The sequence below is a fragment of the Rhinatrema bivittatum genome, chromosome 8, assembly GCF_901001135.1.
Source record: "Rhinatrema bivittatum chromosome 8, aRhiBiv1.1, whole genome shotgun sequence".
Lineage (NCBI taxonomy): Eukaryota > Metazoa > Chordata > Amphibia > Gymnophiona > Rhinatrematidae > Rhinatrema > Rhinatrema bivittatum.
Window position 1 is genome coordinate 69,416,249 of NC_042622.1, and position 26,590 is coordinate 69,442,838.

At 41.6% G+C, this 26,590-nt stretch overlaps 1 protein-coding gene across 4 annotated transcripts in view; it reads left to right on the plus strand.

Moving 5' to 3' along the window:
* Positions 1-26,590, plus strand: part of CHD6 (chromodomain helicase DNA binding protein 6) — a 586,770-nt gene that overhangs the window by 158,917 nt on the left and 401,263 nt on the right. For all 4 annotated transcript variants that reach the window (XM_029614845.1, XM_029614844.1, XM_029614846.1 and 1 more), the window contains one exon: positions 21,728-21,863. In XM_029614845.1, the coding sequence (XP_029470705.1) occupies positions 21,728-21,863 (136 nt within the window). The remainder of the gene's footprint in view (positions 1-21,727; positions 21,864-26,590) is intronic.

A 26,590-nucleotide genomic window follows, 5' to 3' on the forward strand; every position in this document is an offset into this window, starting at 1 on the left:
AATTGGTTAAAAAGAAATGAAAGGTAAGACTAAACAGTCAGTTCTCCCAGTGGGAGAAAAGCAAATAGTGGAGTGCCCCAAGGATCTGTCCTGGGACTTAGGTTGTTCGACTTATTCATTAAGGATCTAGAAAAGGGAGCGATAAGTGAAGTTATCAAGTTTGCAGATGACACAAAAATATTCAAAGTAGTTAAAATACAGGCAGATTGTGAGGAACTGCAGAAAGACCTTGCAAGATTGGACAACTGGGCATCTAAATAGAAGATGAAATTTAATGTGGACAAGTGCAAAGTGTGGTGCACATAGGAAAAAATAATCACAGTTTTAGATACACAATCAGGCCGATACAGTACAATACCTACATTTGGACGCGCGTTTTCGATGCGCTAGCTTTACCCCTTATTCAGTAAGGGGTAATAGCGCGTCAAAAACGTGCGTCCAACCCCCCTGAGACTAATAGCGCCCGCAACATGCAAATGCATGTTGATGGCCCTATTAGTCATTCCCGCGCGATACAGAAAGTGAAATGTCAGCCAAGCCACATATTTTACTTTCAGAAATGAGCACCTACCAAAAGGTAGGCACTAATTTCTGCCGGTACCCTCCGACTTAATTTCATGGCGATATTAAGTCGGAGGTCCCGAAAGTTAAAAAAAAAAAAAAAAAAAAAACCCCCAAAAAAAAAACAAAAATTTGAAATCGGCTCGCGGGTTGAAAACTGGATGCTCAATTTTGCCAGCATCCGGTTTCCGAACCCGTGGCTGTCAGAGGGCACGAGAACTGACACCGGCAAAATTGAGCGTCGGCTGTCAAACCCGCTGACAGCCGCCGCTCCTGTCGAAAAAGAGGCACTAGGGATGCGCTAGTGTCCCTAGCGCCTCTTTTTACCACCAGCCCTAATTTAAATATTTTAGTTTACTGAATCGCGCGCACAGGACACTGGCCTGTGCGCGCGCCGGGAGAGCGGGCGCTCGCCCGCTCTCCCGCAAACTTTACTGTATCAACCTGAAAGTTGGGTTCCACATTGGGAATAGCCACTCAGGAAAAGGATCTTAGAGTCATTGTGGACAATACATTGACACCCTCATTTCACAGCCTGTGTAAAAGGAGAGTCCCTTGTATTAAAATTATATTCCCCTCCTCTCCCTTCCCCTATGTAATAAAATGACAACACTAAGTCTGCATACATGTTTGAACAGTAACATTATATGTACACTATCTAACGAGTTACAAAACAGTATGGATAAATCAAGGCTGCAGCATAACGGATTATACATACAATCTGAATAACATTGCGACGGTACAAGGCAATTACAACCAGTGATTTCTTGGGAGTGACCAGCCCTCATAATTTGCCAACAAGTCAAACAATACTAACTTACTGACCTGAACTTGGCCGTAAACGTGGTCTGGGTGCGAGGCCTCTTTAAGCATACAGGCTGTAATTGACAACGGCCCCAGTACCCAGATACATGAAAGACCGGCCTCTTTTAGGGATCCACTGCCAACGCAATTGGTTCCTGTTGTTGAAGTGGTGAACAGAGTTCCAGATGTGGCAAGTCTGTTAGCACTGCAGAATTGGTAAATACAAAAGGTCACATCTATGGCTGCAAAAGCCTGTGATTGGCTTAATATTACATGAGAGATGTCGTGACTTGCCACATAGCTATGCCCCTTCTGTTATGCTGCAATGGGGGTCATCACCCCTCCCTTGCTCACCATTCAGGTGGGCAGGATAGTGTGAGAGTGAGGTCCGGATGCAAAGAGGGCTCTGCAGGCCACATGCTAGCCTGATAAAGGCCATGGGTGGAGCACAGAGCCCTCTCAACTCCATCCCCATGATGTGGTCCCCTTTGGCTGCCCTGCTTCCCACCCTATCACTCCTCCTCTCTCCCTCTCTACATCCCTTTATACTCAGAGTGATGCCTCCCACCCCAGGTTGTGCCTACATTCCTCTTAGACTTGTCAACATGGTGGGGTCTTTGTGTGGTGGTGGTCGTCAATAAAGCGGATGGAATGCTAGGAATTATCAGAAAAGAATGGTGTATAAAATGGAGATCATCATAATGCCTCTCCCATGTTCCAAGATAGATCTATGGTGTGACTGTACCTTGTGTGTTGTGTGCAGTACTTTTGCTCCACCTCAAAAGAGATATAGAGGAATTAAAAAAGGTACAGAGAAGAACAACAAAAATGGTGAAGGGGATGAAACAGCTCCCTTATGAAGAAAGACTAAATAGGTTAGGGTTTTTTGGCTTGGAGAAGAGACAATTGAGAGGAAGCACGATAGAGGTTTATAAAATCATGAGTACGGAGAAAAAGATAAATAATGAGCAGTTGTTTACTCTTTCAATTAATATTAGGACTAGGGGACAGTCCTTGAAACTAACAGGTGGTAGATTTAAAACAAATAGGGGAAAGTATTTTTTTTCACTTGACATACAAATAAGCTATGGAATTTGTTGCTCTAGCCACATCTTCTGGTAACAAACAGAAGGGTTGAAAAAGGGTTTGGTCAAATTCCTGAAGAAAAAACAATAAACAGTTAACTAGATGACTTCTGGAAACCCAGTACTTATTGTTGGGAATGAGCAACAAGAAATAAGATCTACTTTTTGCAGTGGGTCATTGTTGAGAGATAGTGTAGGGGAAGGGAGAAAGGGGTCAGTGTGCTGGTGAGGTCTTGTTGTTTTATGTTTGTATGTCTTTATAAAGACCTTGTAACCTGTTCTGGGTGTTTTCAATTGGATGGGTAAAATATCAAAATACATAAAATAATAAAAAAGTAAATTCTTTAAACATTTCATTATTTCTTGAAGCAGTGTTGGATCGTCACTGCAAGCTGAGCAATACAGTGGAATGCACCGCTGTCAAGATAATTTTGTGCCATCAAGTTAGTAAATTAATGCTTTCTTGCCCAGGGTAAGTTTGATGCTTATTTATATACAGTAGAATATCTATTAGCTGGCATCCATGGAGAATAAGGGAGGGGTGTGTGCGGGTTATTTGAGAATCTTCTACTTCCTGCTCCAGCCCCTCCCTAGGCAACAGCATGAAGGGAACAAGAAAAGCAGAGGTATGACTGTAGTGGACAGAGTAGAGAGCAGAATTTCTCTGCTCCCTAATCCAGCGCCTTCTTATCATTTTCCCTCTCCTTCCTTCTGATACCTTGCCGAGATAGTGAAATGCCAGGTAATGGAACTTTTACTCTGTAGACACAGCATCAATATTTTATTTATTGTTGTTTGAGTACAGATAACTGGGAACAATACAATTATCAGTTCTATACTACTCCAGCCTATGCTCTGGAATGGGTCAGTTTATAAATATAATAAATAAATAAATCTAGAATTGTACTTTGCCTTTAGTAGAAATGTTAGAATTCTTAAGGGTAAATGTTGTCAGCTTGATTGCTGCTTCACAGTCATCCTGTTAAAGTTAGGTACAAACAAATAATATACTCATACATAATACAAAATTTAAAACATAATATATAATAAATAGGAATAAACATTAAAAATCATGATGCATTAGCATACAGTTAGCTTACTGTATCAGGGGTTAAGTCTTTTTTAGCATGTGGATAAAGAAAATGTGCACTAAAGTTCAGCATATGTGTTTTTACTCAGGTCTTATTACAACGGGCTTTTTATTTGTGATTTGCAGAATGAGGACTTAGTTATTTCACCAACTTTCAAAAGGGGCTTTCCGTGCCATTTTGTACTCTTCCTTGGGTTTTTCCTATTTCACTATCTAATCTAGACAATTTCTCCCAAAGGGAAAGCCAAGCCCTTTAAAAGAGGCATTCATATCCCTGTGTTGCCTTCTGTGTAACCATCATAGCCCCATGTTTGATAACACAAGCAACTGAATGTCTTGAAGCTGTTTTTTTAACATGACAGGCAAAAAACACAGATGATAGAAATCAGCACAAGCTTCAATTCTTGCATTTGATCCATTCATTCACCTCTGCTAAGCATTCATTCCATACATGCAGCTCACAGATGCAGGCTGAAAGGGCCAGATGTACTATTTCTCTTTGAGTTCTAAACAAAATACTCTCAATAGGATGCAAAAGAGAATATGTGCCTTTATCCGGAGGTAGAGACCTCCAAGAGTAGCTTGAAGCATCTTCTTTTCACCTAAGAAAGATGATAGATTAGGGATTCCCATTCATATAGTATTATAACACTTGGCAAATTAAGACAGTGTAGACTGGCACTGATTTTTAAAGGGTCTAAACAGATATCAAGTAATTGGGCATAGGTTTCTTCCTTTGGCTTCCTAAATTCCATAAGTATGTTAAAGTTTTAAACCACTCCTACAAATACTAATGTGGAAAAAACCAATTCAAACAAACAAACAAATTCCCCAAAACAAAGTAATAGATATATTTTAAATCCACAAAAATGTTTGTGCCATCATACTAGACACTACCGGTCAAGAAGACCTTCATTGTCTTATTCTTAATCATATGGCAAAAGATTTTTATATTTTTAAATTGCATTAAACTTATCTTAATAAATCGTGACATCCCAAACACTAGTCCCAATGCGGTCCGCATTTCGAAACCTCCAGTTTCTGCATCAGGGGGTGCACAATGTTTAATCAAAAACATCAAATTGCATCACAGGATAATGACGTTTTTCATAGCATTTTAGATGGCGTCCAAATTCCAACCAGCTGGAATTTGGATGCGGACCGCGTCGGGACTAGTGTTTGGGATGTCACGATTTATTAAGATAAGTTTGATCCTAGTTGATCAGAGATCAAACAAGGAACTAGACCAAGCATGGATCAACAGATAGCACAAGGGAAACACATGGTCAAGGGGGTTACTGGAAGGCCTAACCTAGGACAGGAGCAGAGCTAGGAAGAAACAGGCAAGAAAGGCTACTGGGAAGTCTACCAGAGGAAAGAACTAGGCAATGTGAACAAGAACAAGGAATCCTAGAACAGGGACACTAGACAAGGAATACAAGGACAAGGGACCACATGCAGAGAAGAAACTGCTCGCTGAGGTTGGGAGTAATCTGTTAGGGAGGGTTTTATAGGGGATGGCCTTGCTGCATCATGCAGCCTTCAAGACTGAGGCTAGAACAGGTCTGAGCATGGCCCGGTGAGGGCCCCTGCTGGCGGGAAGGTGGGGGGGGGGGGGGTATTCACCTAGTAGCCAATATCTTTGTAATCTTGCCACCTCAATCCAGATCCCAGATCTTCTGGAGCTATTTCTCTTTCATCTACCTGTGGGCTTCATTTAGAGTCTCCAGATCCGATATGCTTCATTGTGCTTCTGGCCTCTATATGGCCAACAGCATACTTAACCCAGGAGGGAGACTGTTTTTGGAGTCTGGTACGTGCTTTTCAGGAGGATGATTCTGGTTTCATATGAGGATGTCTCTTCCCCAGCTCCAGGTCAAAGGACTTAACAGTCCAAAACCAGGTGGCTGAATTGGTGAAGATTCCCTTACTTTGTTGGTGGCAAGTAATAAGGAGGGCATCTTTCAAATTTTCCTATCCAGAATGTCAGATTTGTTCCAACAAAGGAATATCCTTCTTGCATCCATGCTTTGGGAGCTTCCATCAGAGGTCCTAGTGGTGAGCATACCATCTCTTTCCTCAGAGGAATCTAACCAGACTGAGGAAGGAGAATGGGACACCACCACGGGCTTTGATCTGTTCCTCGTACCTTGCCCTTTGCGCCATTTTGAATTTTGGTGTTCACCGGGCTCGGAGATGCCCCGGGGCCTTTACTTTTGCAGATTGGAAATTTTAAAGGTATTGGGTTTTGAGGGAGGCCTGGAGGGGTCTGCCTCAGGGGACCACTAGGCCACAAATGAATTTCTTTGCTACTTGGGGTTGATGGGGGAGGCCCTACAGGCCTACTTTTATCTTGTAAAGGGGGGCAGAAGGAAGAGCTTTCTATTTGGCAGGAAGGGTTTGAGCAATATGGATCTAGGTGGCAGGTGCCGTTGCAAGGCTGCTTTAACTTTTATTTTTGGAATTTTTGTTGCCGGGCCGCCTCAATTGGCAGCCTCAAGGTGGGCAGGGTTGGGAGCTTTAAGAAGACATCTGGTGACTTTTGCTTTTCTTGTAGGAGGCTCAATTCTTGCAGAGCATGTTCCTTTAAATCTACCATGAGACCATCGGGACCCACATTAGGGTTTCAGTCCTCTCATGGTAGATTACCATTTTTCTAAAAGTTGTAGATAAAATAATGTGGCTTGACAAATTTCAAAGACAGTTGCGGTATTTTATTTACATAAGATTTGCTGTGCATGAGCCGCTTTGCATGGGTTTTCAAAATGTATGCATGCAAATACCATACAAAACAGCTCATTGTAATAGAGCCAGGTTTCAGGCCTAATTTATGTGTGATATGCAATAGTGCTATATTGCTTGATATACAGTGGCCTGATAAATCTCCCTATAAGTTTGTACCTAAGGCAGTGGAGGGTCAAGTGACTTGCCTAGTATCACAAGGAGCAGCAGTAGGATTGTGAACCCTAGTTTCCTTGGTTCATGGCCTGCTGCTCTAATCACTAGTCTATTCCTCTACCCCATGAAGGTTGCCACGGAGCTGAAAACATCTCTCCTTTGGTTAGATACAAACGTCCTGGAGATAGGTGGGTTCTCTTTGAATTCTGCCTCATCAGGTAGTGCTGGTGATGGATGTGTCCACCAGGGGATGGGAAGTGCACATAGGCTCCTTCCAAACTCATGGGGTATGATTGACAACAGATTGTCATTTTCAAATTAACCTTTTGGAGTTATAAGCCATTTAACATGCGTTGAGAGTATTTTCTTATCTTCAGGGAAAGAGAATTCTGTTCCAAACTCACATCCAAGTGGCAGTGCTCTATGTGAACAAACAAGGGGACACAGTGTCCTAGAATCTCTGCCAAGAATCTTAGAGAATTTTGGAGTGGGTTCACTGTCACAGAGGTTTTTCTCCAAGGACCCTACCTTCCTGGGATTTCAAACATTCTGGTGGATCTTCTCAACCAGGGTTTTTTGCCCTTACAAGTGGTCCAGGATGTGTCAGACAGACTATTCAGCCTCTGATGTTGCCTGACAGTTGACCTATTCATGTCAAAGGGCAACAGGGAAGTTATCAAATTTTGCTTCATTCTTCAAAGCAAGTTCAGATTCACTCCGAAAGCTTTTCTGCTCAAGTGGGATGCAGATCTGCTTTTCTTCCACTTCCATTGGTGGCGAGGATGTTCAGCAGATTCTCAAATACTGGGTGCATCTTGTCCTCATTGCTCCAGCTTGGCCTACATTAGTGTGGTTCTCAGGTTTTCAGTTCACCCACCGATCCCTTGAATCCAATCTGGCTCTGCTAACTCAAGAGAAGTGAGGGTTATTGTTGGCTGTTATATCTTCGCTAGCTTCCTCCTTCACCAATTAGGATGTTGAGATAAATGCTAAATACGAATGCCTGAGGGGGGATATGATAGAGGTTTTTAAGATCATGAGAGGTCTTGAATGAGAAGATGTGAATCGGTTATTTACACTTTCGGATAATAGAAGGACTAGGGGGCATTCCATGAAGTTAGCAAGTAGCACATTTAAGACTAATCTGAGAAAATTATTTTTCACTCAACGCACACTAAAGCTCTGGAATTTGTTGCCAGAGGATGTGGTTAGTGCAGTTAGTGTAGCTGGGTTCAAAAAAGGTTTGGATAAGTTCTTGGAGGAGAAGTCCATTAAATGTTATTAATCAAGTTTACTTAGGGAATAGCCACTGTTATTAATTGCATCAGTAGCATGGGATCTTCTTGGTGTTTGGGTAATTGCCAGGTTCTTGTGGCCTGGTTTGGCCTCTGTTGGAAACAGGATGCTGGGCTTGATGGACCCTTGGTCTGACCCAGCATGGCAATTTCTTATGTTCTTATGTCCTATTGTTAGGATCCAGTTGGTCCATAAGCATTTGTTATTGGCTTCTGTGACTTGTGATTTTGCTCTGATTTTATCTTGGATTAATCCCCAGCATTCTATCATTCTGGATGATTTCAATCTGCACATTGTTGAGATGCCTTTATCCACCACATGTCAGGACTTTGCTAATTGTATGTTAAGGATGGTGTTGACACCAGTTATTAGTAGTGAACCTACTCAAAAGGAAGGTCATCTTTTAGCTTTATTGTTTGTAAGGAATAACTTAATTGATAATGTCCTAAAAAAATTGGTTATTTGAGGGGGTTTTATGGCTTTGACTAGCTGATTGTACATGCTGATTTACAAATATTGGCACAGGCACAAAATAATCATATAGAGCCTTCTAAGAGGCTGGAAAGAGGTACGACTGATGCTGATTTATTTTGTAAAGAATGGCTACCTAATTTATCAGCAAATATTACTGCCTCTGATACTGTAGAGCTAATGGTATCGGTATGACAGGATAGTCTATTACAAGTCCTAGATACAGTTGCACCCTTGAAGGAAAAGGAAACTATGCAAATCCAGATAGCACCACGGTTTAATGAAATTATGAGGGACAAAAAATAGAGTAGAAAGATAGTGGTGGAAGTTGTGGTCAGATTTTGATGCTGTAGTATATATTTACTGTTTCACCAAATATGATACCTGAGACTAAGAAAAACTATTTTATCTCTTGTCCTAACACTGGTGTGCCCCAGCAAGATCCATGCTGTGCTGTGGTGTTTTCCCTCTCCCCCCCCTTCTTTCTAGTGTTGCACTGTTGCAGGAGGGTCATTAGCACCAGGCACTCTGGGCCCGTGCCCCAAGTCTCAGCGGCCTCGCTATTTTTTTTTTTCAATCCCATCAGGGCCAGGGCTGAAGAAAGAAGGTTGCCGAGTGGGCTGGGCCCTGCAACTGAATACAGAAGATTGCTGCATCAGGCCCAACTGCGGGACCCAAAAGAAGACTGCCACATCTGGCCCAGCCAAGTGACTGAAGAGAGAACGCTGCCGCGTTGGGGCCAGATTACACAGCCAAAAACAAGATGTTGATGTGTCGGGGCCGGGCTGCGAGGCGAAAGAGAGAAGGTCGATCTTTGTGGTGGAAGAGAAGTGACTGTGGCATTGGCAACAGGGCCAAAGAGAAGAGACTATTGCCACTGGAAAAATGCACTTTCGGGGGGGGGGGGGGGGGGGGGAGAGAGTGTGAGCAAGAAGTATGTGTGTTCTTGTGAGTGGCGCTTTATTGGTCCAAGGAGGTAGCTACTGCTGCCTGCACATCCCAGGGAGAGAGAGAGCAAGCGAGCATGCAAGAATACATAGGAGAGAAAAGTTTGAGAGAGAGCTTGTGTATGAGCCATGTCTGTGTGTGAGAGAGAGGAGATTGGGAGCCTGCTTGTGTATGTGCCTGTGACAGAGATTGGGAGCCTGCTTGTGTGTGTGCCTGTGTGAGAGAGAAGATAGTTTGTGCGGCCCTCCCTCCCCCAATACACAACAATCTCAGGGTGACTGGAAATGAAAAGATCCCATGTATGGAGAGGACTTTTAAAAATCCTTATTTTAATTATTGTGTGGTGCTGATATTTCTTTTGTTTTGAAATATTTTTTTGGAGTTTTGGGAAATTTATAACAAGGTGGTTTGGTTTTTTTTTTAAAGTTATTGGCTATTTATTGTTTATTTCTATGATTTTAATGTTATGAATGTTTTATATCTTGATTTTATTGCTTGATATTTTGTGAGGAATGATGATTATTTTTCCATTGTTGAACTGCATAATACAGTTGGGCTTGTGGTTTCCAGTTCAGTTTTTGTTGGCACATTTCTATTTTTCTCACAGGACAAGCAGGATGGTAGTCCTCACATATGGGTGACATCACAAGATGGAGCCCTGTACGGAAAACTTTTCTGTCAAAGTTTCTACAAAGCTTTGACTGACACTGGCACACTGAGTGCACTGAGCATGCTCAGCCTGCAATTATCCGTGTGAGCCACAGGTGTCTCCCTCAGTCTTCTTTTTTCCGCTCTGCAGTAAGCATAGCGGTTAGGAGCTCTGTGAGAAATTCTAATCCTTTTTCATCATGGAAACACTTAAACTTTTACTTCACAAACACTTTTTCCCTGCACGGGTCTCCCTTCGCGTACATTTATTCGACGCTCGGTGAGTTTTATTCCCAGTTTTTCGGTCGGTTCCTGTCACCTCACTGGCCTGCCAACTGACTGCGGCCTTCCCTCTCCCTATGTTTTCAGTTAGCCACACACCGAGAGTGAAACCAGTCACCGACCCGATGACAGCAGCACTGGCACCGCTGCTATCCCGGATCGAGACGCTCATGACTGCCCTTCCACCGGTAATTCCCGGGTCTCCAATGGCCCCGGTGCGCTCCCCGATGACAGCTTCATCGGGAGGAGAAACACCGTTTCGCATTCCTCCTTCGGGGGTATTGCCTCAGCCATCGATGCCATGTCGTCCCTCGCCACCGATTCATTCATCGGGGGCGATACGCACATCGGCGCCTTCGATGCTGGCACCAATGCCCCCCAGGGCGTCCACGGTGCCCCCGGTGATTCCTTCGATTTTCTCGGAGCCTCAGCCGGGCCCTTCGGGTATCCATCCCCCTTCTCGTCCTACAGGTCAGCCTGCTGATCCTTATGACACCTGGGGTGATGATACTTCCACAGACACCGATGATTTACTTTCACCTCCTTCTCCTACTGAAAGTAGAAATCGTTCTCCTCCAGAGGACTTCTCTTTCATTAATTTTGCATGTCAACTTTGCTGTTCGTACCTCCTACTGTGTATGTAAAACCGCCTCCCCAAACCAATCCCACTCCCCCAAACCCCCACACAGAGTTAAAAGCGCCCCCTCTTACAGTGGTATAAACAGTAAAGTGACATGTTGGTTTCTTCAGAGTCATTCTCTCCCCCCTCCCCCCCCCCAATGGCATATGTGGTAAAAACCTTTTTGCTGTAATGCCTCCGCGGTGGATTAATCAGCACGCGAAGCGAAAATTAGCGCAGGTGCGATTATCGCACCTTGTGGAAATTACCTATGTGATGAGGGAGCAGGGAAATTAACCTAGCTATGCCCCTTTTTTTTATCATGGGAGCTATTTCTGCTATAAATATAGGGGCGGATTTTAAGAGCCCTGCTCGCCGGTGAGCCTATTTTCGGGGCATGTCGGGAGCGTTCCGGGGGCGTGGCTATGGCCCGGGGCGGTCTGGGGGCGTGGCCGCGCCCTCCGGACCCGCCCCCAGGTCGCGTCCTGGCGCGCTAGCGGCCCGCTGGCGCGCGGGGATTTACGTCTCCCTCCGGGAGGCGTAAATCCCACGACAAAGGTAAGGGGGGGGGGGGGGTTTAGACAGGGCCGGGCGGGTGGGTTAGGTAGGGGAAGGGAGGGGAAGGTGAGTGGAGGGCAAAAGAAAGTTCCCTCCGAGGCCGCTCCGATTTCGGAGCGGCCTCGGAGGGAACGGGGGTAGGCTGCGCGGCTCGGCGTGCGCCGGCTATACAGAATTGATAGCCTTGCGCGCGCCGATCCAGGATTTTAGCAGATACGCGCGGCTACGCGTGTATCTACTAAAATCCAGCGTACTTTTGCTTGCGCCTGATGCGCCAGCAAAAGTACGCCAAATCGCGCGGTTTGAAAATCTACCCCATAGCATTTTGATAAATCTAGGGGTATGAGAGGTACTGGCTTTATAGTGAATCTCTCATTTAATGAAGGATATTTGCCATCAGAGTTAGTTAGCAAGTGAAAGACCATTCATTGCTAAAGAAACTATCTCTAGATCCTAGAGACTTCTCCAACTATTGCTTCATTTCTTCTCTGCCTTTTTTTATCTAAGGTGATTGAAGGAATGGTGCTTAAACAACTAAAAGAGTATCTGACTTGATCAGCTTCAGTTTGGGTTTCAGCATGGTTATAGTACTGAAATGTTATTGGCAAGTACTGATAAATTTCATACAGGTTTGGATAGTGGAGAGAGATATTTTTTGATCTTTTTTATATATCTCGGCAGCCTTTGACATACTAGATCATGAGATTTTATTAACGAGGCTAACCAAATTTGAGCTAAAGGGAAAAGTCGACAGCTGGTTTCAATCATATTTAAATGACAGATTTCAGCAAGTAGATATTGCTGATGGTTTTTCCACATGGTTTCCTCTCTCTACTGGTGTACCACAGTGTTCAGCCTTTTCGGCTACTCTCCTTAACATTTAAAGACCCGCTGTTGTCTGTTGGCTGATACAGATCTTGACTATAAGCTGTATATAGAGTATATTCAGTTTGTATTCCCTATTGGGGATTCAATGGGAGTGTGTGCCATTGCTAATATACAGTTGGTGATCAGTAATATTAAAATATAGAAATGTACTAATAAGCTGGCTTTAAAGCTAAAAAAACCCCCTAGAAATCATGGTGCTAGCTCATTGCCCGAAAACAATATCCCTAAGAATACTGAAATCGAGGGGCATAAGCTCCTAGTCACAACTAAAGTCAGTAATCTTGGAGTGGTGTTTGATATGGCATTATCATTTAAGCCACATTTTATTTATTTATCTATTTATTTATTTATTTATCTATCTATTTATTTATTTATTTGGCATTTTTATATACCGACAACCGTTTGCAAATCGTATCGGTTTACAATTAACTTAGAACTAATAGGCAAAAGGCCTTTACATGGAAACGGAGACTATAGTTCACAATGGAAACAAGGAACAATAACCAAATGAGGAAAATTAGTTTACAAAAATTTACAGGAATTTACAATAAATTCATATAGCAAAAATTGTTAGAATACCTTTTATAAATTAGGTATAATGTGGAGGATGAGGCTATTGTTAACATCTGATTATTTTCAGACAGTTATTCAAGCGGCAGTGTTAAATGGGCTTGATTATTGCAATGCAGTTCAAGCAGCAGTGTTAAATGGGCTTGATTATTGCAATGCAATTCAAGCAGCAGTGTTAAATGGGCTTGGTTATTGCAATGCAGTTCTTTTGTGCTTTCTTCCCTCTACTATGCGAGCATGTCAAATAGCACAAAACACAGTAGCGCATATGGTTGTTGTCAGTGATATGACATGTGAAGTTCAAGATCTTACTTTTGGTCTACAAGGTATTACATGCTGTAGTTCCAGCATGGATTAATGCCTCGTTGAAGGTGTTTACTCCGCCATGGTTTTTAAGATCTTATGGCAAAAATTTGCTTGAGATTCTGGCAACAAAATATTTCCACCTTTGTGAAACAAGGGAAAGTACCTTTGCGGTTGCTGGACCAGAATTGTGGAATACCTTACCCGACGATATTTGATCTAAAGACTGCATGAAAGTATTTAGAAAAAAGGCTAGGCTTTATATTCAAACTGGCCTTCGGCAGTGTATAAAGGAAAATCAGTATTACCTGATTTTACGGATTTTATTTATTTTATAGTTGTCTGTTATTCATTTGATAGTTTATTTAGTTAAGTTTTCTAGTTCTGTTATTATGTTTATTGTATATGTATCTGATTAAAAAAAAATCAAAAAACAAACCAGCCCCAAAAAACTCAGAAATCTGAGGTAACAATAACACAGTCAAAAAACCCCACCAACACTGTTCCTCAGTATAGTTTTATTACATTAATTCAGCTGTATTTTATCAACTACTTTTGTAGGACCTTCATGGGAACAACTTTAAACCCACTGATAAGTTGTATAACCTTTTGGCCCACTTTTATTATTTTTATCTTTTTTTCATGTCCATTACTTATGGACTTTTCATATTTTGCTTAAAACACATTCCCAACCCATGAAGATCCTTAGAATAAGTCACATCTCATACATCCTAGGGACAGGTCACATCTCAAAACACATTTCAAAAATCTTTATGAAGCCGTTTTTACTTAGCTTGGTTTTAGGAGGCTGGGCGTTGGGAGCAATATCAGCCTCCTAAAACTAAGATAAGTAAAAACGGCTCTCATAAAAGATTTTTGAAATGTGTTTTGAGATGTTAACTGTCCCTAGGATGTATGAGATGTGACTTATTCTAAGGATCTTCACGGGTTGGGAATGTGTTTTAAGCAAAATATGAAAATTCCATAAGTTATGGACATGAAAAAAAGATAAAAATAATAAGAGTGGACCAAAAGGTTATACAACTTATCAGTGGGTTTAAAGTTGTTCCCATGAAGGTCCTACAAAAATAGTTGATAAAATACAGCTGAATTAATGTAATAAAACTATACTGAGGAACAGAGTGGTGGGGTTTTTTGACTATTTTATATGTATGTCAAGTTGTACCTCACCTAGGACTATTGATAAGCGGATTATAAATTTTATAAATAAATAAAAGTAGGATTGTCTGTCATGCAAGGCTCCCCTCCCTCAGCTTGACAGCATGTATATTGAATTTTTGATAATCTCATTATTGTCACTGTCTAAAGACATTATGATTTTGGCCTGGATGCTGTCTACCAGAAGAGCATACAGTTTTTAATGGAAGCATTTTTCATTTTGGTATCAGGTAGGCTCCTTGAACCCATTCACCTATGCTCCAAAATATCTGCTTCAGTACTTGTTCTTCCTCTCCTGTTCGGGCCTCAGTACGTCGTCAGTCAGAATGCATCTCGGGGCCATTGCCACTTAAGTGGATAGAAAACAGATCTCTAGTCATCTTCTGGTATCAAAGTTCTTGAAGGGTTTATGGCAGACGAGACTTACGGTTCAAAGCCATTGGTGCAGTGGGATCTCAGTCATCTTGGCAAAACTGATGAAATCTCCCTGCAAGCCATTGGAGCCAGCTTCCTTAAAGTTTCCTACCTGGGAAGTAGTATTTCTAGTCGCCATCACTTTGTTTAGAAGTGTCAGTGAACTACATGCATTGGTTCATTACTCTCCATATTTAGTTTTTCCTCAACAGGGTGGTACTCCGCACTCATGAGTTTCTGCCAAAAGTGGTTTTGGCATTTCATTTGAATCGAGCCATTGTTTTGCTCAGGTTTTTTCCAAGACCTCATGTACATAAAGGGGAGAAGGCACGCCATTCATTGGACTGTAAAAGTGTCCTTGCCTATTATCTGAAGAGAACTCAATCACTTGTCAGCCTTCTCAACTTTTTGTCTTCTGTGATCCTGACAGACTGGGAACAGCTATTGCCAAGCACACATTATCCAACTGTCTAGTAGACTGTATCGCACATTGCTGTGATCTGGCTGGCCTCCAGATTCCAAAAACTGTCAAGGCTCATGTAAAAAGAACCATTGCTATCTCAGTGGCTCACCTAAGAACTGTGCCAATTTGAGGATATTTGCAAAACTGCAGCATAGTTGTCAACTCACACCATTATGACCCACTACTGTTTGGATAAACTCTCAAGAAGCGATAGTAGCTTTGGGCAAGCAGATTTGCACAGCCAGTTCACCCAGTAGTCCATTGGTGGGAGAGGGTGTGTTGGGATTTGGGTGGCTAGGTTGCTTTTTCAGTAAGTGCTCCTCTTGCCACCCTCAGCTTGGGACTTTCACACATATCATGACTGCTCATTGATGGAGGAGAAAGCAAGTTTGAGGGTTCTCCAAAGACAGCAGGATGAAGTAGCCATATGTAATGATTCTCTGGGGAGGTAGGTGGGTGACTACCTAGCTAAAGATCAGCTTTACAATCAACTGAGGGGCTCTTGAGGCAGTATGAGAGCAGGAATGTCTGCCCATGCTCAGTAGTAAAACTTCACTGAGCTAGAGAGATGAGTCCATTCAGTGCTGGGCGACATGACCCACATGTCATAGCTAATTTATCCTGCTGTCTATGGAAAATATGCATATACAGTTTGAAAAGTCAGACAAATCCTATTTTAAATGTGTGTAACAGTTACTTCTAAAAAATATTCAATTCTATAAGTAGACAGAAGTTGTACTTTAATCTCTCCTCATAAATGGAAGCCTTGACATGTATTGATTTGGGCCTTGGTATGCTCCTTCAGAAAGTACCCATATGGTAGCTGGGCCAGTAACATGTTAGAGAGATTCCAGTGGTGCAACTTAAGTAAATCATTCTTAAGAACTTATTTATTTAGCGGTCTATGTAAAAATCTGAGCATTAAAACTGTGTGCTGAAATTCAATGCACAGTTTAACGCACAAGTTAATTTTTGTTTAACTCCCAGTTCAAAACGCTAATGGTATGCTAATACATTGCAAGTTAAATCTATACAAACCAGGAAATGTGCTCAAAGAAAAAGCTTAGCATATAACAAAACATAATTTCTTACCATAGCTCATATTTTATGCACAGAAAACATGATTATGTACATGGTTTCCATGTATAAAATATGATCTATATGCCATAAAGCATATTTCATGCATGGAAAACATGATTTGTGCGCACAAACCATTTTTCTCTATACATAAAATCCGAGTTATGCAGGCATTTTTTCAGCACAGAAAGCATTTTTTGTGTGCATAATCATATTTTATGCACGGAAAAAATGTATTTTATGCATGAAGCACATTTTCTGCATATAAAATACTGACTACAGTTCCTGGCACTGGAATTCCAGCTTCCCCCTGTAGATTAATATTAGCCCTAGATTCTTTACTCCTCCTCAGACTAGGAGTTATGTTTCCAGTTCTAAGAAAACATGAGTTAAGCTAGTGCACCTCTCTACATTGGAAGAGGTTAATACCTAGTGCTATCAATATGGAATTTCCATGTGAGATTATGCACATTATTATGTGCAAAACTCCTTGTTGCATCAGCAGTAAAGTTTGCATCCAAAATATGTGCGCACAACTGAGGGATAAACTGTGTTCTGTGCCAAGTGTATCTTATTGCATCGATCATTTAGTTATTTGCTTATATACGTTATAAGGGTACTTTAGAAACTCTGTGGCTGTCTTGCCGGTCCATGGGTACTTTCAACCCATGGTCCTGCAGACAATATTTAAAGGGAAACTCCCCCTTTGACAAATCATAGGCAGCTGGTTTTGTGGGTGGAGCTTTATAGCAGGTGCAAAGTTGATGCTGTAAGCAAAATGCATGGATTTAAAAATAAAATCCTAGTGTATTGTCTGCTGGCTCTGCTTTCTCCCAGCCCTGCTGCTTTGCAGCACAGGTAAAAGTACCCATGCTGTGAAACTACATGAATGGGAGGTAAAATCATTTAAAAATTGTCCATCCCATGGTTATGTGTCTTTCTTCTGTTTTATTCATTGTTTCCTAATCGTGTAACAAAATATTAAACAGAGGTTAGGGATTCCCTATGAGTAGCCAGGCTGTGGTGAATATCCAAGGTCTCTACAGATTAGAATTTTGCAGTATTGCAAAATGGTACTAGAGTTCTCATAAAAACTACCCATGAACCGGAACATATCTATACCTTTTCTATAGTGGTACCAGACCACATTGTATTTGTGATGTTATTTTTTATGAGGTATTGCATTTACTGTATTATCACTGCATTATTTTCATGTTTTGTAAACCGCTTTGGGTCTGACTGTGTCAAGGGAAGGCGCTATAGAAACATGACATAACATTCACAAAAACTGCCCATGAACAGGAATATATTTGTCTTTATATAGTGGTACCAGCTCCCCAGCTTACATCTCTGTCTGTCTAATAGTATCACAGTCTGCTAAAACATCTTTTCAAATTGTTAGGATCTTGTTTGCAGGGTTAATTGTCTTCAACTGTCTTTATCTAGGATGTAGTCTGTCAGTCCCTACATCCCTACATCTGTCAGTCCCTACATCCCACATTCAGAAATAACTAAGTTGAAAACACCTTTTAGTGTGTATTACATCTCGTCAGATCCTCTCATCTTTGCAATTTAAGTGACCTTTATGTGGAAGTTGGGTGGTAGTATAAATGAATGCTGTTAGAACTGTGGAGTGAATCCAGTTAGCTGATTGATAGGAGTGTGATGATGGCGGCACAGTTTTATGACATAGGTATACATTTATAGTACTGCAAGTCAGAGTAGCTGCTCAGACTCTCACCCAGCTGGTGATTCTTAAAGAAAGAGGCAGTGGGAGATGTTGCATCTGGCCTCTTAGTACTGTCTCAAATATTCTTGATGCAAAGTTCTCCTCTTTAAGTTTACCTTTATAATTAAAAAAAAATTGGAGAATTGCTTGCAATTTATGTGGTTTCCTCATATTCCTGTACAAAGCAAGTTCACTTTTTCAACAGTTTGAAGATGCTTTTTATGGAAATAACTTAAAATATTAGAAAAGCTTTCTGGAGACTCACTCTTTATCTGGGAATTGTTGCTGATTAGGTATCAGAAATATGTTTAAAAAAAAGTGCTTTGAGTTAGTTCAATAGAAGATATCACCACCATTTTTTGGCTTGCGAGCTGATTGAGGTAGGGGAACTCCCTGATCTGGTCTATGCAGCTAAAATAGCCTCTTTCACCTCACCTACTGTTGTTCATCACTGTCATTGACTTTAGGTGTTTGGTTGCTATTGACAGCCAGGCAACTACATTTTGGAGCCTTGGATGTGTTACAAACATTCAAATATCTAGCAGTTACCAGAAGATAGCACTTTCCAAAGAATGAAAAACTCAAGGACAAGGAGTGGTCATATGAAACTGATGGGAGAGAAACTCAAAAGAAATACAAGAAAATGCTTTTTCTCTGAGCAGATAGTAGACTCCTGGAACAGACTTCTAGCTGAGATTATAGGAACCAAAACAGTGTAGAATTCAGCATTCTTGGAATAGACAAATGGGCATCAGTTTTCAAAAATCCACAGAACAGGTAAGAACATAAGAAGTCACTAGACTGGGTCAGACCAAGGGTTCATCATGTCGAGCATCCTGTTTCCATCAGTGGCCAATCCAGGAAACAAGTACCTGGCAAGTATCCAAACATTAAATAGATCCCATACTACTAATGCTGATATTAAGCAGTGGCTATTCCTTAAGTCATCTTGATTAATAGCAGTTTATGGACTTCTCCACCAGGAACTTTTCCAAACTTTTTTTAAACCCAGCTATACTATCTGTCTTAACCATATCCTCCAGCAGTGAATTCCAGAGCTTAATTGTGTGTTGAGTGAAAAATAATTTTCTCCGATTTGTTTTAAATGTGCTATTTGCTAACTTCATGTCTTAACTGAAAGAGTAAATAACTGATTCATATTTACCCGTTCTAGTCCTCTCATGATTTTATAGTCTTCTATCATATCCCTCCTCAGCTGTCTCTTCTCCAAGCTGAAAAGCCTCATTAGCCTTTCCTCATAGGTGGAGCTATTCCATCCCCTTTATCATGTTGATCATCCTTTTCTGTACCTTCACCAGTGTAGCTATATCTTTTATGAGATACGGGACCAGAATTGCAAACAGTACTCCAGATGCGGTCTCACTATGGAGCAATACAGAGGCAGTATAACATTCTCCATTTTATTCACCATTCCCTTCCTAATAATTCCTAACATTCCGCTTGCTTTTTTGACTGCTGCCGAAGATTTCCATATATTGTCCACTATGATGCCTAGATCTTTTTCTTGATGGTAACGCCTAATATGAAACCTAATAACATGTAACTACAGCATGGTTTATTTTTCCCTATATACATGAAATTTCATCTGCCATTTGGATGCCCAATCTTCCAGTCTCGCAAGGTCCTCCTGCAGTTAATCAAACCCGCTTGTGATTTAACTACTTTAAATAATTTTATGCCATCTACAAATTTGATTATGTCACTCGTTGTCCCCCTTTCCAGATCATTTATAAATATATTAGGTACCGGTTCAAGTACAGATCCCTGAAGTGTTTAACTTTTTCCACTGAGTAAACTGACCATTTAATCCTACTTGTTTCCTGTTTTTTAACCAGTTTGCAATCCACAAAAGTTCATTGCCTCCTATTCGAGGACGCTTTAATTTTCTTAGAAGCCTCTCATGGGGGACTTTTCAAACGCCTTCTGAAAATCCGAATATACTAAATCTGCTGGCTCAGTGAGGCAAGACTTCCCTTGGGTGAATGCATGTTGGCTGTGTCCCATTAAACCATGTCTGTCTCTCTATTCTGTGATTTTGTTCTTTAGAATAATTTCCATGATTTTTCCCAGTACTGAAGTCAGGCTTATGAGTCTGTAGTTTCTCGGATCATCCCTAAAACCATTTTTAAATATCGAAGTTACATTGGCCATCCTCTAGTCTTCAGGTACAATGGATGATTTTAATGATAGGTTACAAATTATTAGTAATAGATCTGAAATTTTATTTTTTAGTTCTTTCAGAACCCTGGGTTGTATACCATCTGGTCCAGGTGATTTGCTACTCTTCAGTTTGTCAGATTTACTGTTAATTGGTTCAATTCATCTGAATCATCACCCGTGAAAAATGAAACAAGTATATTCCCAATATCCTCATTAGTAAACACCAAAGCAAAGAATTAATTTATTTTTTCTGCAGTGGCCTTATCTTCCCTAAGTGCCCCTTAATCCCATGATCATTGTAACAGTCCAACCAACTTTCTCACAGGCTTCCTGCTTCTGATATATTTTAAAAAGGTTTTATTGAGTTTTTCGCCTCTGCAGCCAACATCTTTTCAAATTCTTTCTTAGCCTAGCTTATTAATGTCTTACATTTAACTTGCCAGTGCTTATGCTTTTTCCTGTTTTCTCCAGATGGATCCTTCTTCCAATTTTTGAAGGACGTTCTTTTGGGTAAAATAGCCTATTTCACCTTACCTTTTAACCATGCTGGCAGTTCTTCTACCTTTCTTAATGTGTGGAATACATCTGGACTGTGTTTCTAAGATGGTATTTTTAAACCATGTCCACACCTGCTGTATATTCTTACTGTGCTTTTAGTCTCTTGCAGGATCTTTATCTTGTTGGACTTTATGCCATCCTGAACAGAAAGCGCACCAAGTTGATTTATCATTCCACTATAATTTGAACCCTGATATAGCACAAATTTCAGTGGGTAGATTTAGGTCTATTTGTGTAGCCGGGTTTACTCAGCTGAATTTAGTTGTAGTGCTGATTCTTTGGCTGGCTAAACTGGAAAGCCCGTTCCAGCTATTTCTGACTTGGCCCCCTTTATTTCCCAGTTAAATTTGTGTTGCTTGTGATTTTAACCACATACATTTAGTTGGTTAGAGGCAACTGAGTACATTTACCTAGCTAAATCCGATTTTTTTCAAGGTAAACCTTTTCAGTGTCAAATCCCCCCCCCCCCCCCCCCCCCCACACACACACACACAAGGACCTTAGTGACAGGGGTCGGGGGAGGAAGAAGACCTCTGGTAGTACAGTAGGCAGGCAAATGGGCAGACTGGATGGACTAAGCAGTCCTTATGTGCTGACCTTTTCTATGTTTGGTGTCACATCCTTTTACAGATAGGCCTATGACTAACTTTGCATCAGCATAAAGGAGGTAATTTTCAAACAGCCCATATAGGTTAAAATCTGTGGGGACCTTTTATTTGCAGACTTTAGCCAGAATTAACAAAGTGGATTTATGCATTTAAATCTGCTTTGAATATTTATGAGTGTGCTTGTGCATGTCGAATTACATGTGTACTTTGCAAAATTCTAAGTACGAGTGTAAATCCTGATTCCACCCTAGCTCCACCCCCACCCCCACCCCCCCCCCCAGAACAACTATTTAGCACACATGTAAAAGTACACTCAAAAATTTGTTCTGTGTGTACTCTTATGTTCATATCTGCCAGATATTTTCAAAGGGTCACTTATGCACGTAAAATTGCCCATAGTTTTATGTATTTAAGTGCCTTTGATAATTACCCCTAAAATATGATCAATAAACTTTTGCTAACTTATCTCTACATTTGTTTGCATATTATCATTTCAGCAAGGAGCAGGGACCAATGCCTGTGGAGAAAAAGAAGAAAGGGAAAAGGAAAAATGAGAGCTCAGGGGAGAGTTTGGAGCTAGAACACTCAGTGACCCAGAGCACAGAGGAATCCATGGAATCTGCAGACAGCCAGGTACGAGGTGCACACAAGTCATTCTATTGAAAAAGTAGTTCAGATTTGTTGGCTAGGCTAAAATGCTCCTTTACTGATGTGTCATACTAGTAGATCTGCTGCTATATGTTCTTTCCGGGCTGGAAATTTTCTTTTTAAAGTCAGGCTCCAGCTAAAGCTTTTAAGAGCCAGGGAAACTATCTTTCTCATTATAATAAACTTTTTTGGATATATGTTGGTAAGAGTTAGGGGGTTCTTTGTTTTCTCATTTTTGTTTCATCTATTTATTTCTCTTATTTCTCTTATTTATTTTTACATTTTTCTTTTTCTCTCCTTCTATTACCAGTCACTTCTTTCCCCTCTGCTTTTTTCTTTGCCAGCCTTTCAAAATGCAGCCCGACAGCAGGGGAGGCTACAGCTCTGAATCTTCCTGGTAGCTAGGTGGTGGCTGCCTGGCTGAGGCTTCACTTGGGGCAGTGCCTTGCTCTGCTGACAGCTCTTTTGGGGCCTGGAATGGTGTTAAATATTGAACTTTAGGCACTTGGTTGATCAGATGCCCAGTATTTTTCCAGTCCTGTGTTCTCTGACATTGAAATAAACACTTCCTCATCGGCCTTACCAGACATATAGATTTCTTCCCCCTACCAGCAGATGGAGACAAGAGAACAAAAGCTTTGCTGGAAGCAGCCTACTTAAGGGTTTGTGCCACCTGAAGGCTTTCAGTATTTCTCTGTCTTCAACAGATGGAAGAGATGCCAAAACTGCAGTCCGTGGACTTAGTAGATGGACTCCCAGAGGGTACTGTAGTTATTTCAGATATTTCCGGCTGGTTGAGCCCTTGTCTCCTTAACTAGCTGGACCCTGATCCTGGGAGGGAATTGCAAAGCCAGAGTTACTGGCTCCCTCTTCCCCCTCCCCTTCTTGGTATTCAATTCCCTGGGACCTCTGATCAGGAGAAAATGCCAGCACAGGGAAGTATTCTCTTCTTAAATTTTCCTCTGAATGGGTCGGTTTCTTCTATTTAAAAAAAAAAAAAAAAAAAAAGGAAATAGCAGCAGTCCCTTGGATGGGAGGGCAGGAATTGGAGCTCTAACAATCCCACAGTGTAGGAGGAAAGACAGGAAACTCATTGGCAGCCCTTTAGGGAGGTGAAGGCTGCTTGTGAAATTTTCAGGCTTCTTTTTCTAAGCTGCATATAGTGCATTTAAGATGGCTGCCACTGGCAAATGCAAGAGGTAGTATATTGTTTGTGGCGGCTACTGCTCCAGCATTTTGCAGTCGATCCTGCTCCAGGTGGGGCAGACAATCTGGGAGTTCCCTGCTGGTGAGCAAAAGATGCTAAACTTGCCTCCTGGTGGGAGGGACTAATGCTTCCTTCGGAGGGGGCCTTTTCAGAAGATCCTCCAGGAGATATAGAGTAAGATCAGTAGCCTTCTGTGCTTTCCCCCATGGAGGAATCCTTGTCTCTATGAGAGGAGACAGCAGCAGGCAAGGGATGTTTCGGCTCTGGTGGAGCCTATAGTTTTCCTCAGTTTTTGTTGTGCTACTGCTTCAGGCTTATTTAATTAAGTATTGCTCTTTAGATTAAAAATAAAAGAAATCTGTTTCTTTAAGAGCTTCCTCTGGCACCTCTCTGGCCACTCTTTCCTGGGCCAGGAAGAATCCAGATCCAGACTGGGAAATTCAGTCAAAAAATGATGATCTGTGGGCATTTTCACTACTGGTCATGATTCCACAGGCTCTGGCAGAACTGAGAATTGAGGGTCAGCATGTGGATACATACAGGAACATGAGAATCCTATCTTGGTGGGTCTCAGGGGATCAGCAAATTCTTTCTCTTTTCATAGAGTTTCAAGCTATTTATTTATTTACCTATTTATTTATTTATTTATTTAACTCTTTTCTATACCAACATTCTTGATACAAATCATATCGGTTCACAAGGAACAGGGGGGCTTGTAACAATAATATTGAAGAGGAAGAAAAGTTACAATAAAACAAGGTTATGTGAACTTGGAATCAGAAATGTACCGGAGACAGAGGAATAACATTGTAAACTTAACAAGGCTATACTGGAAGTACATGGGTCGGAAATAAGGCACTCTAAATATATATATATAGAACGTATATACAATTTATGTATAACTTATATACAACTTATATATATGTTGTTGGAGTGGGATACTCGGTCCCTGTGGTTCTCCTGTTGGGTGCCCTGGTCTTGGGCACCTGGGGCTGCTATTTCATTCTCTCTGCCCCTGACCATGTGGGTGGGATGTCACACATTCTCTCTAGAGGCTGGTTGTAACTCCTGAGTGTGCCTGCTCTCGTCTGATCTTCAAAGTTAGGCAGGATGGGCCTGATTAATACTTCAACAGCAGTCCATCTGGGAAGACCAGATATGGTAGGAAGGGAGAATCAAGGCTAAGCTTCATCCTATTCTGGAAGATGGCTTAGCTCCGTGGAAGTGCCCCGAAGTGGACATGCTCAGTTCAGGGGTCACTAAGTAGATAATGATACCAGTGGAATGTTATGTAGCCTTAAAGGACCATCTGAAACAGGGCTTGGAAGTTCAACCTTGGCTCTCCGGTCTGCGGATTTTGGCAGCTATGTGTCTTGAGCCTGGCTGTGCTGGTTGAGCGGGTGCAGATAGGCATCTTTAAAGAAAGCCTTACTGGAGAGGAGATGAAGTGGTTGGAATAGAGTCTTGCTTTTTTAGTGGATGCTTTACTTGATCTTGGAGGCCTCCATTTGCAGCTAGGTACCTGTTGTGCCTGTGTAATTGTTCAACATATGTTTTGGTCCATGTCTCTCTTGGGGCAGTTGACCTTCTATCTAAAGAAAATTCCTTTTTGGAAAGATTTTAGAGAAATTGGTGAAATGTTTGGGGGGAATCAAAGTCCCATAATTTGCAAGAAGTTAAGCCAAGGGATTCCCAGTTAAGCCAAGGGATTCCCAGTTGACCAAAATTTAGATTATAATTGGCCAGGGAGGTCGGCGACCTCCTCTTCCTCGCAGAAGCCGACTGGGAACTAATAACAGTCCTTTTGTTTGAGGCTCTTGAGATAGGATTAGCTGGAAAACAGGGGAAAGAAAAATCTTCATAATTGAGTGTCAAGGGATCCACTCCCCACTGCAGCAAGTAGGGGGTCAGTTTTCCCAGTTTTGGAGGAGAGTTGGGCCTACATCATTTCAGATTACTGGGAGCTGTCAGAAATGAGAGATGGTTACACATTAGTGTTGGAGAAGTGATCTCCATGTGGCTTCAAGCTTGTTAAGTGGTCAGTGTCCTTGACTTATTTCTGAATTTGGAAGGTGTGGAGCTTTGGTGTAAAGAGACAGGAGTGTCTCCATTGCAGACGTTGATTCCAGATGTTCTTCCTTCTTGCAGAGGGGTCTGGCTTTGAATTCCCGTAAAGTGCATGTGGGCCATTGTCCTGTGAAGAGAGAGAGTCAGAATAGTTCCTGATTGTCCATCCTAATGTGGTTAGATTTCTGCAAGGGGTTAAGCAGCTATGACTTCTGGTTGGGGGATTGTTCCCAACTTGGAATCTGTCTGATATTGAAGGTTTTGAAGGTGGTCCTGTCTGGATCCTTTAGGGGAGGGAGTTGCGGAAGAACCTTTATCTATCTATCTATTTATTTATCTATTTGTTTACATTTAGTAACATAGTAATGACGGCAGAAAAAGACCAAAATGGTCCATCTAGTCTGCCCAGCAAGCTTTCCAAGGTAGTAACTGCCGCTCCGAGCAGGTTACCCCCACGTTTCTGTCAAGGGTAGTAACTGCTGTTCTGTGCCAGATAAGCTTTTTTATTTATTCCCATCCTCTAGCCTTTAGGGATCCACAGTGTTTATCCCATGCCCCTTTGAAATCCTTCACAGTTTGTCTTCACCACTTCTTCCGGAAGGGCATTCCAGGCATCCACCACCTCTCAGTGAAGAGGTGACATTGGTTCTAAGACTTCCTCCCTGGAGTTTCAAATCGTGACCCCTAGTTCTACTAAATTGTTTCCAATAGACAGTCTTATGTTCCGCAATTTCCATAATGTTTAATGCTGATTACAGTAAAAACATACATGATAAAACAAAAATAAGATACCTAAAACATCATAGGTAGCACAACAAGTCGATTCATATGGTTTCCTCATGCTTACTGAAGGTGGTTTTGCCTTTCGTTTGAAACAGTTCTGTAGGATTGCATATTTGAGTTCAGAATCAGAGAGTAGATCTATGCATTCTAGAGGTGTGCAGACTGCTGTTGCGGTATTCAAAGGTGACCAATGATTATCGCAAATTGGATCAGCCTAGGAACTGTCTTATAGACAACAATTGTCAGTTTAAGGAGTTTTTTTTACTTCTATAAATATCTGCAGTGGTTTAAGAACATAAGAACTTGCCATGCTGGGTCAGACCAAGGGTCCATCAAACCCAGCATCCTGTTTCCAACAGAGGCCAAACCAGGCCACAAGAATCTGGCAATTACCCAAACACTAAGAAGATCCCATGCTACTGATGCAATTAATAGCAGTGGCTATTCCCTAAGTAAACTTGATTAATAGCCATTAATGGACTTCTCCTCCAAGAACTTATCCAAACCTTTTTTGAACCCAGCTACACTAACTGCACTAACCACATCCTCTGGCAACAAATTCCAGAGCTTTAGTGTGCGTTGAGTGAAAAAGAATTTTCTCCGATTAGTCTTAAATGTGCTACTTGCAAACTTAATGAAATGCCCCCTAGTCCTT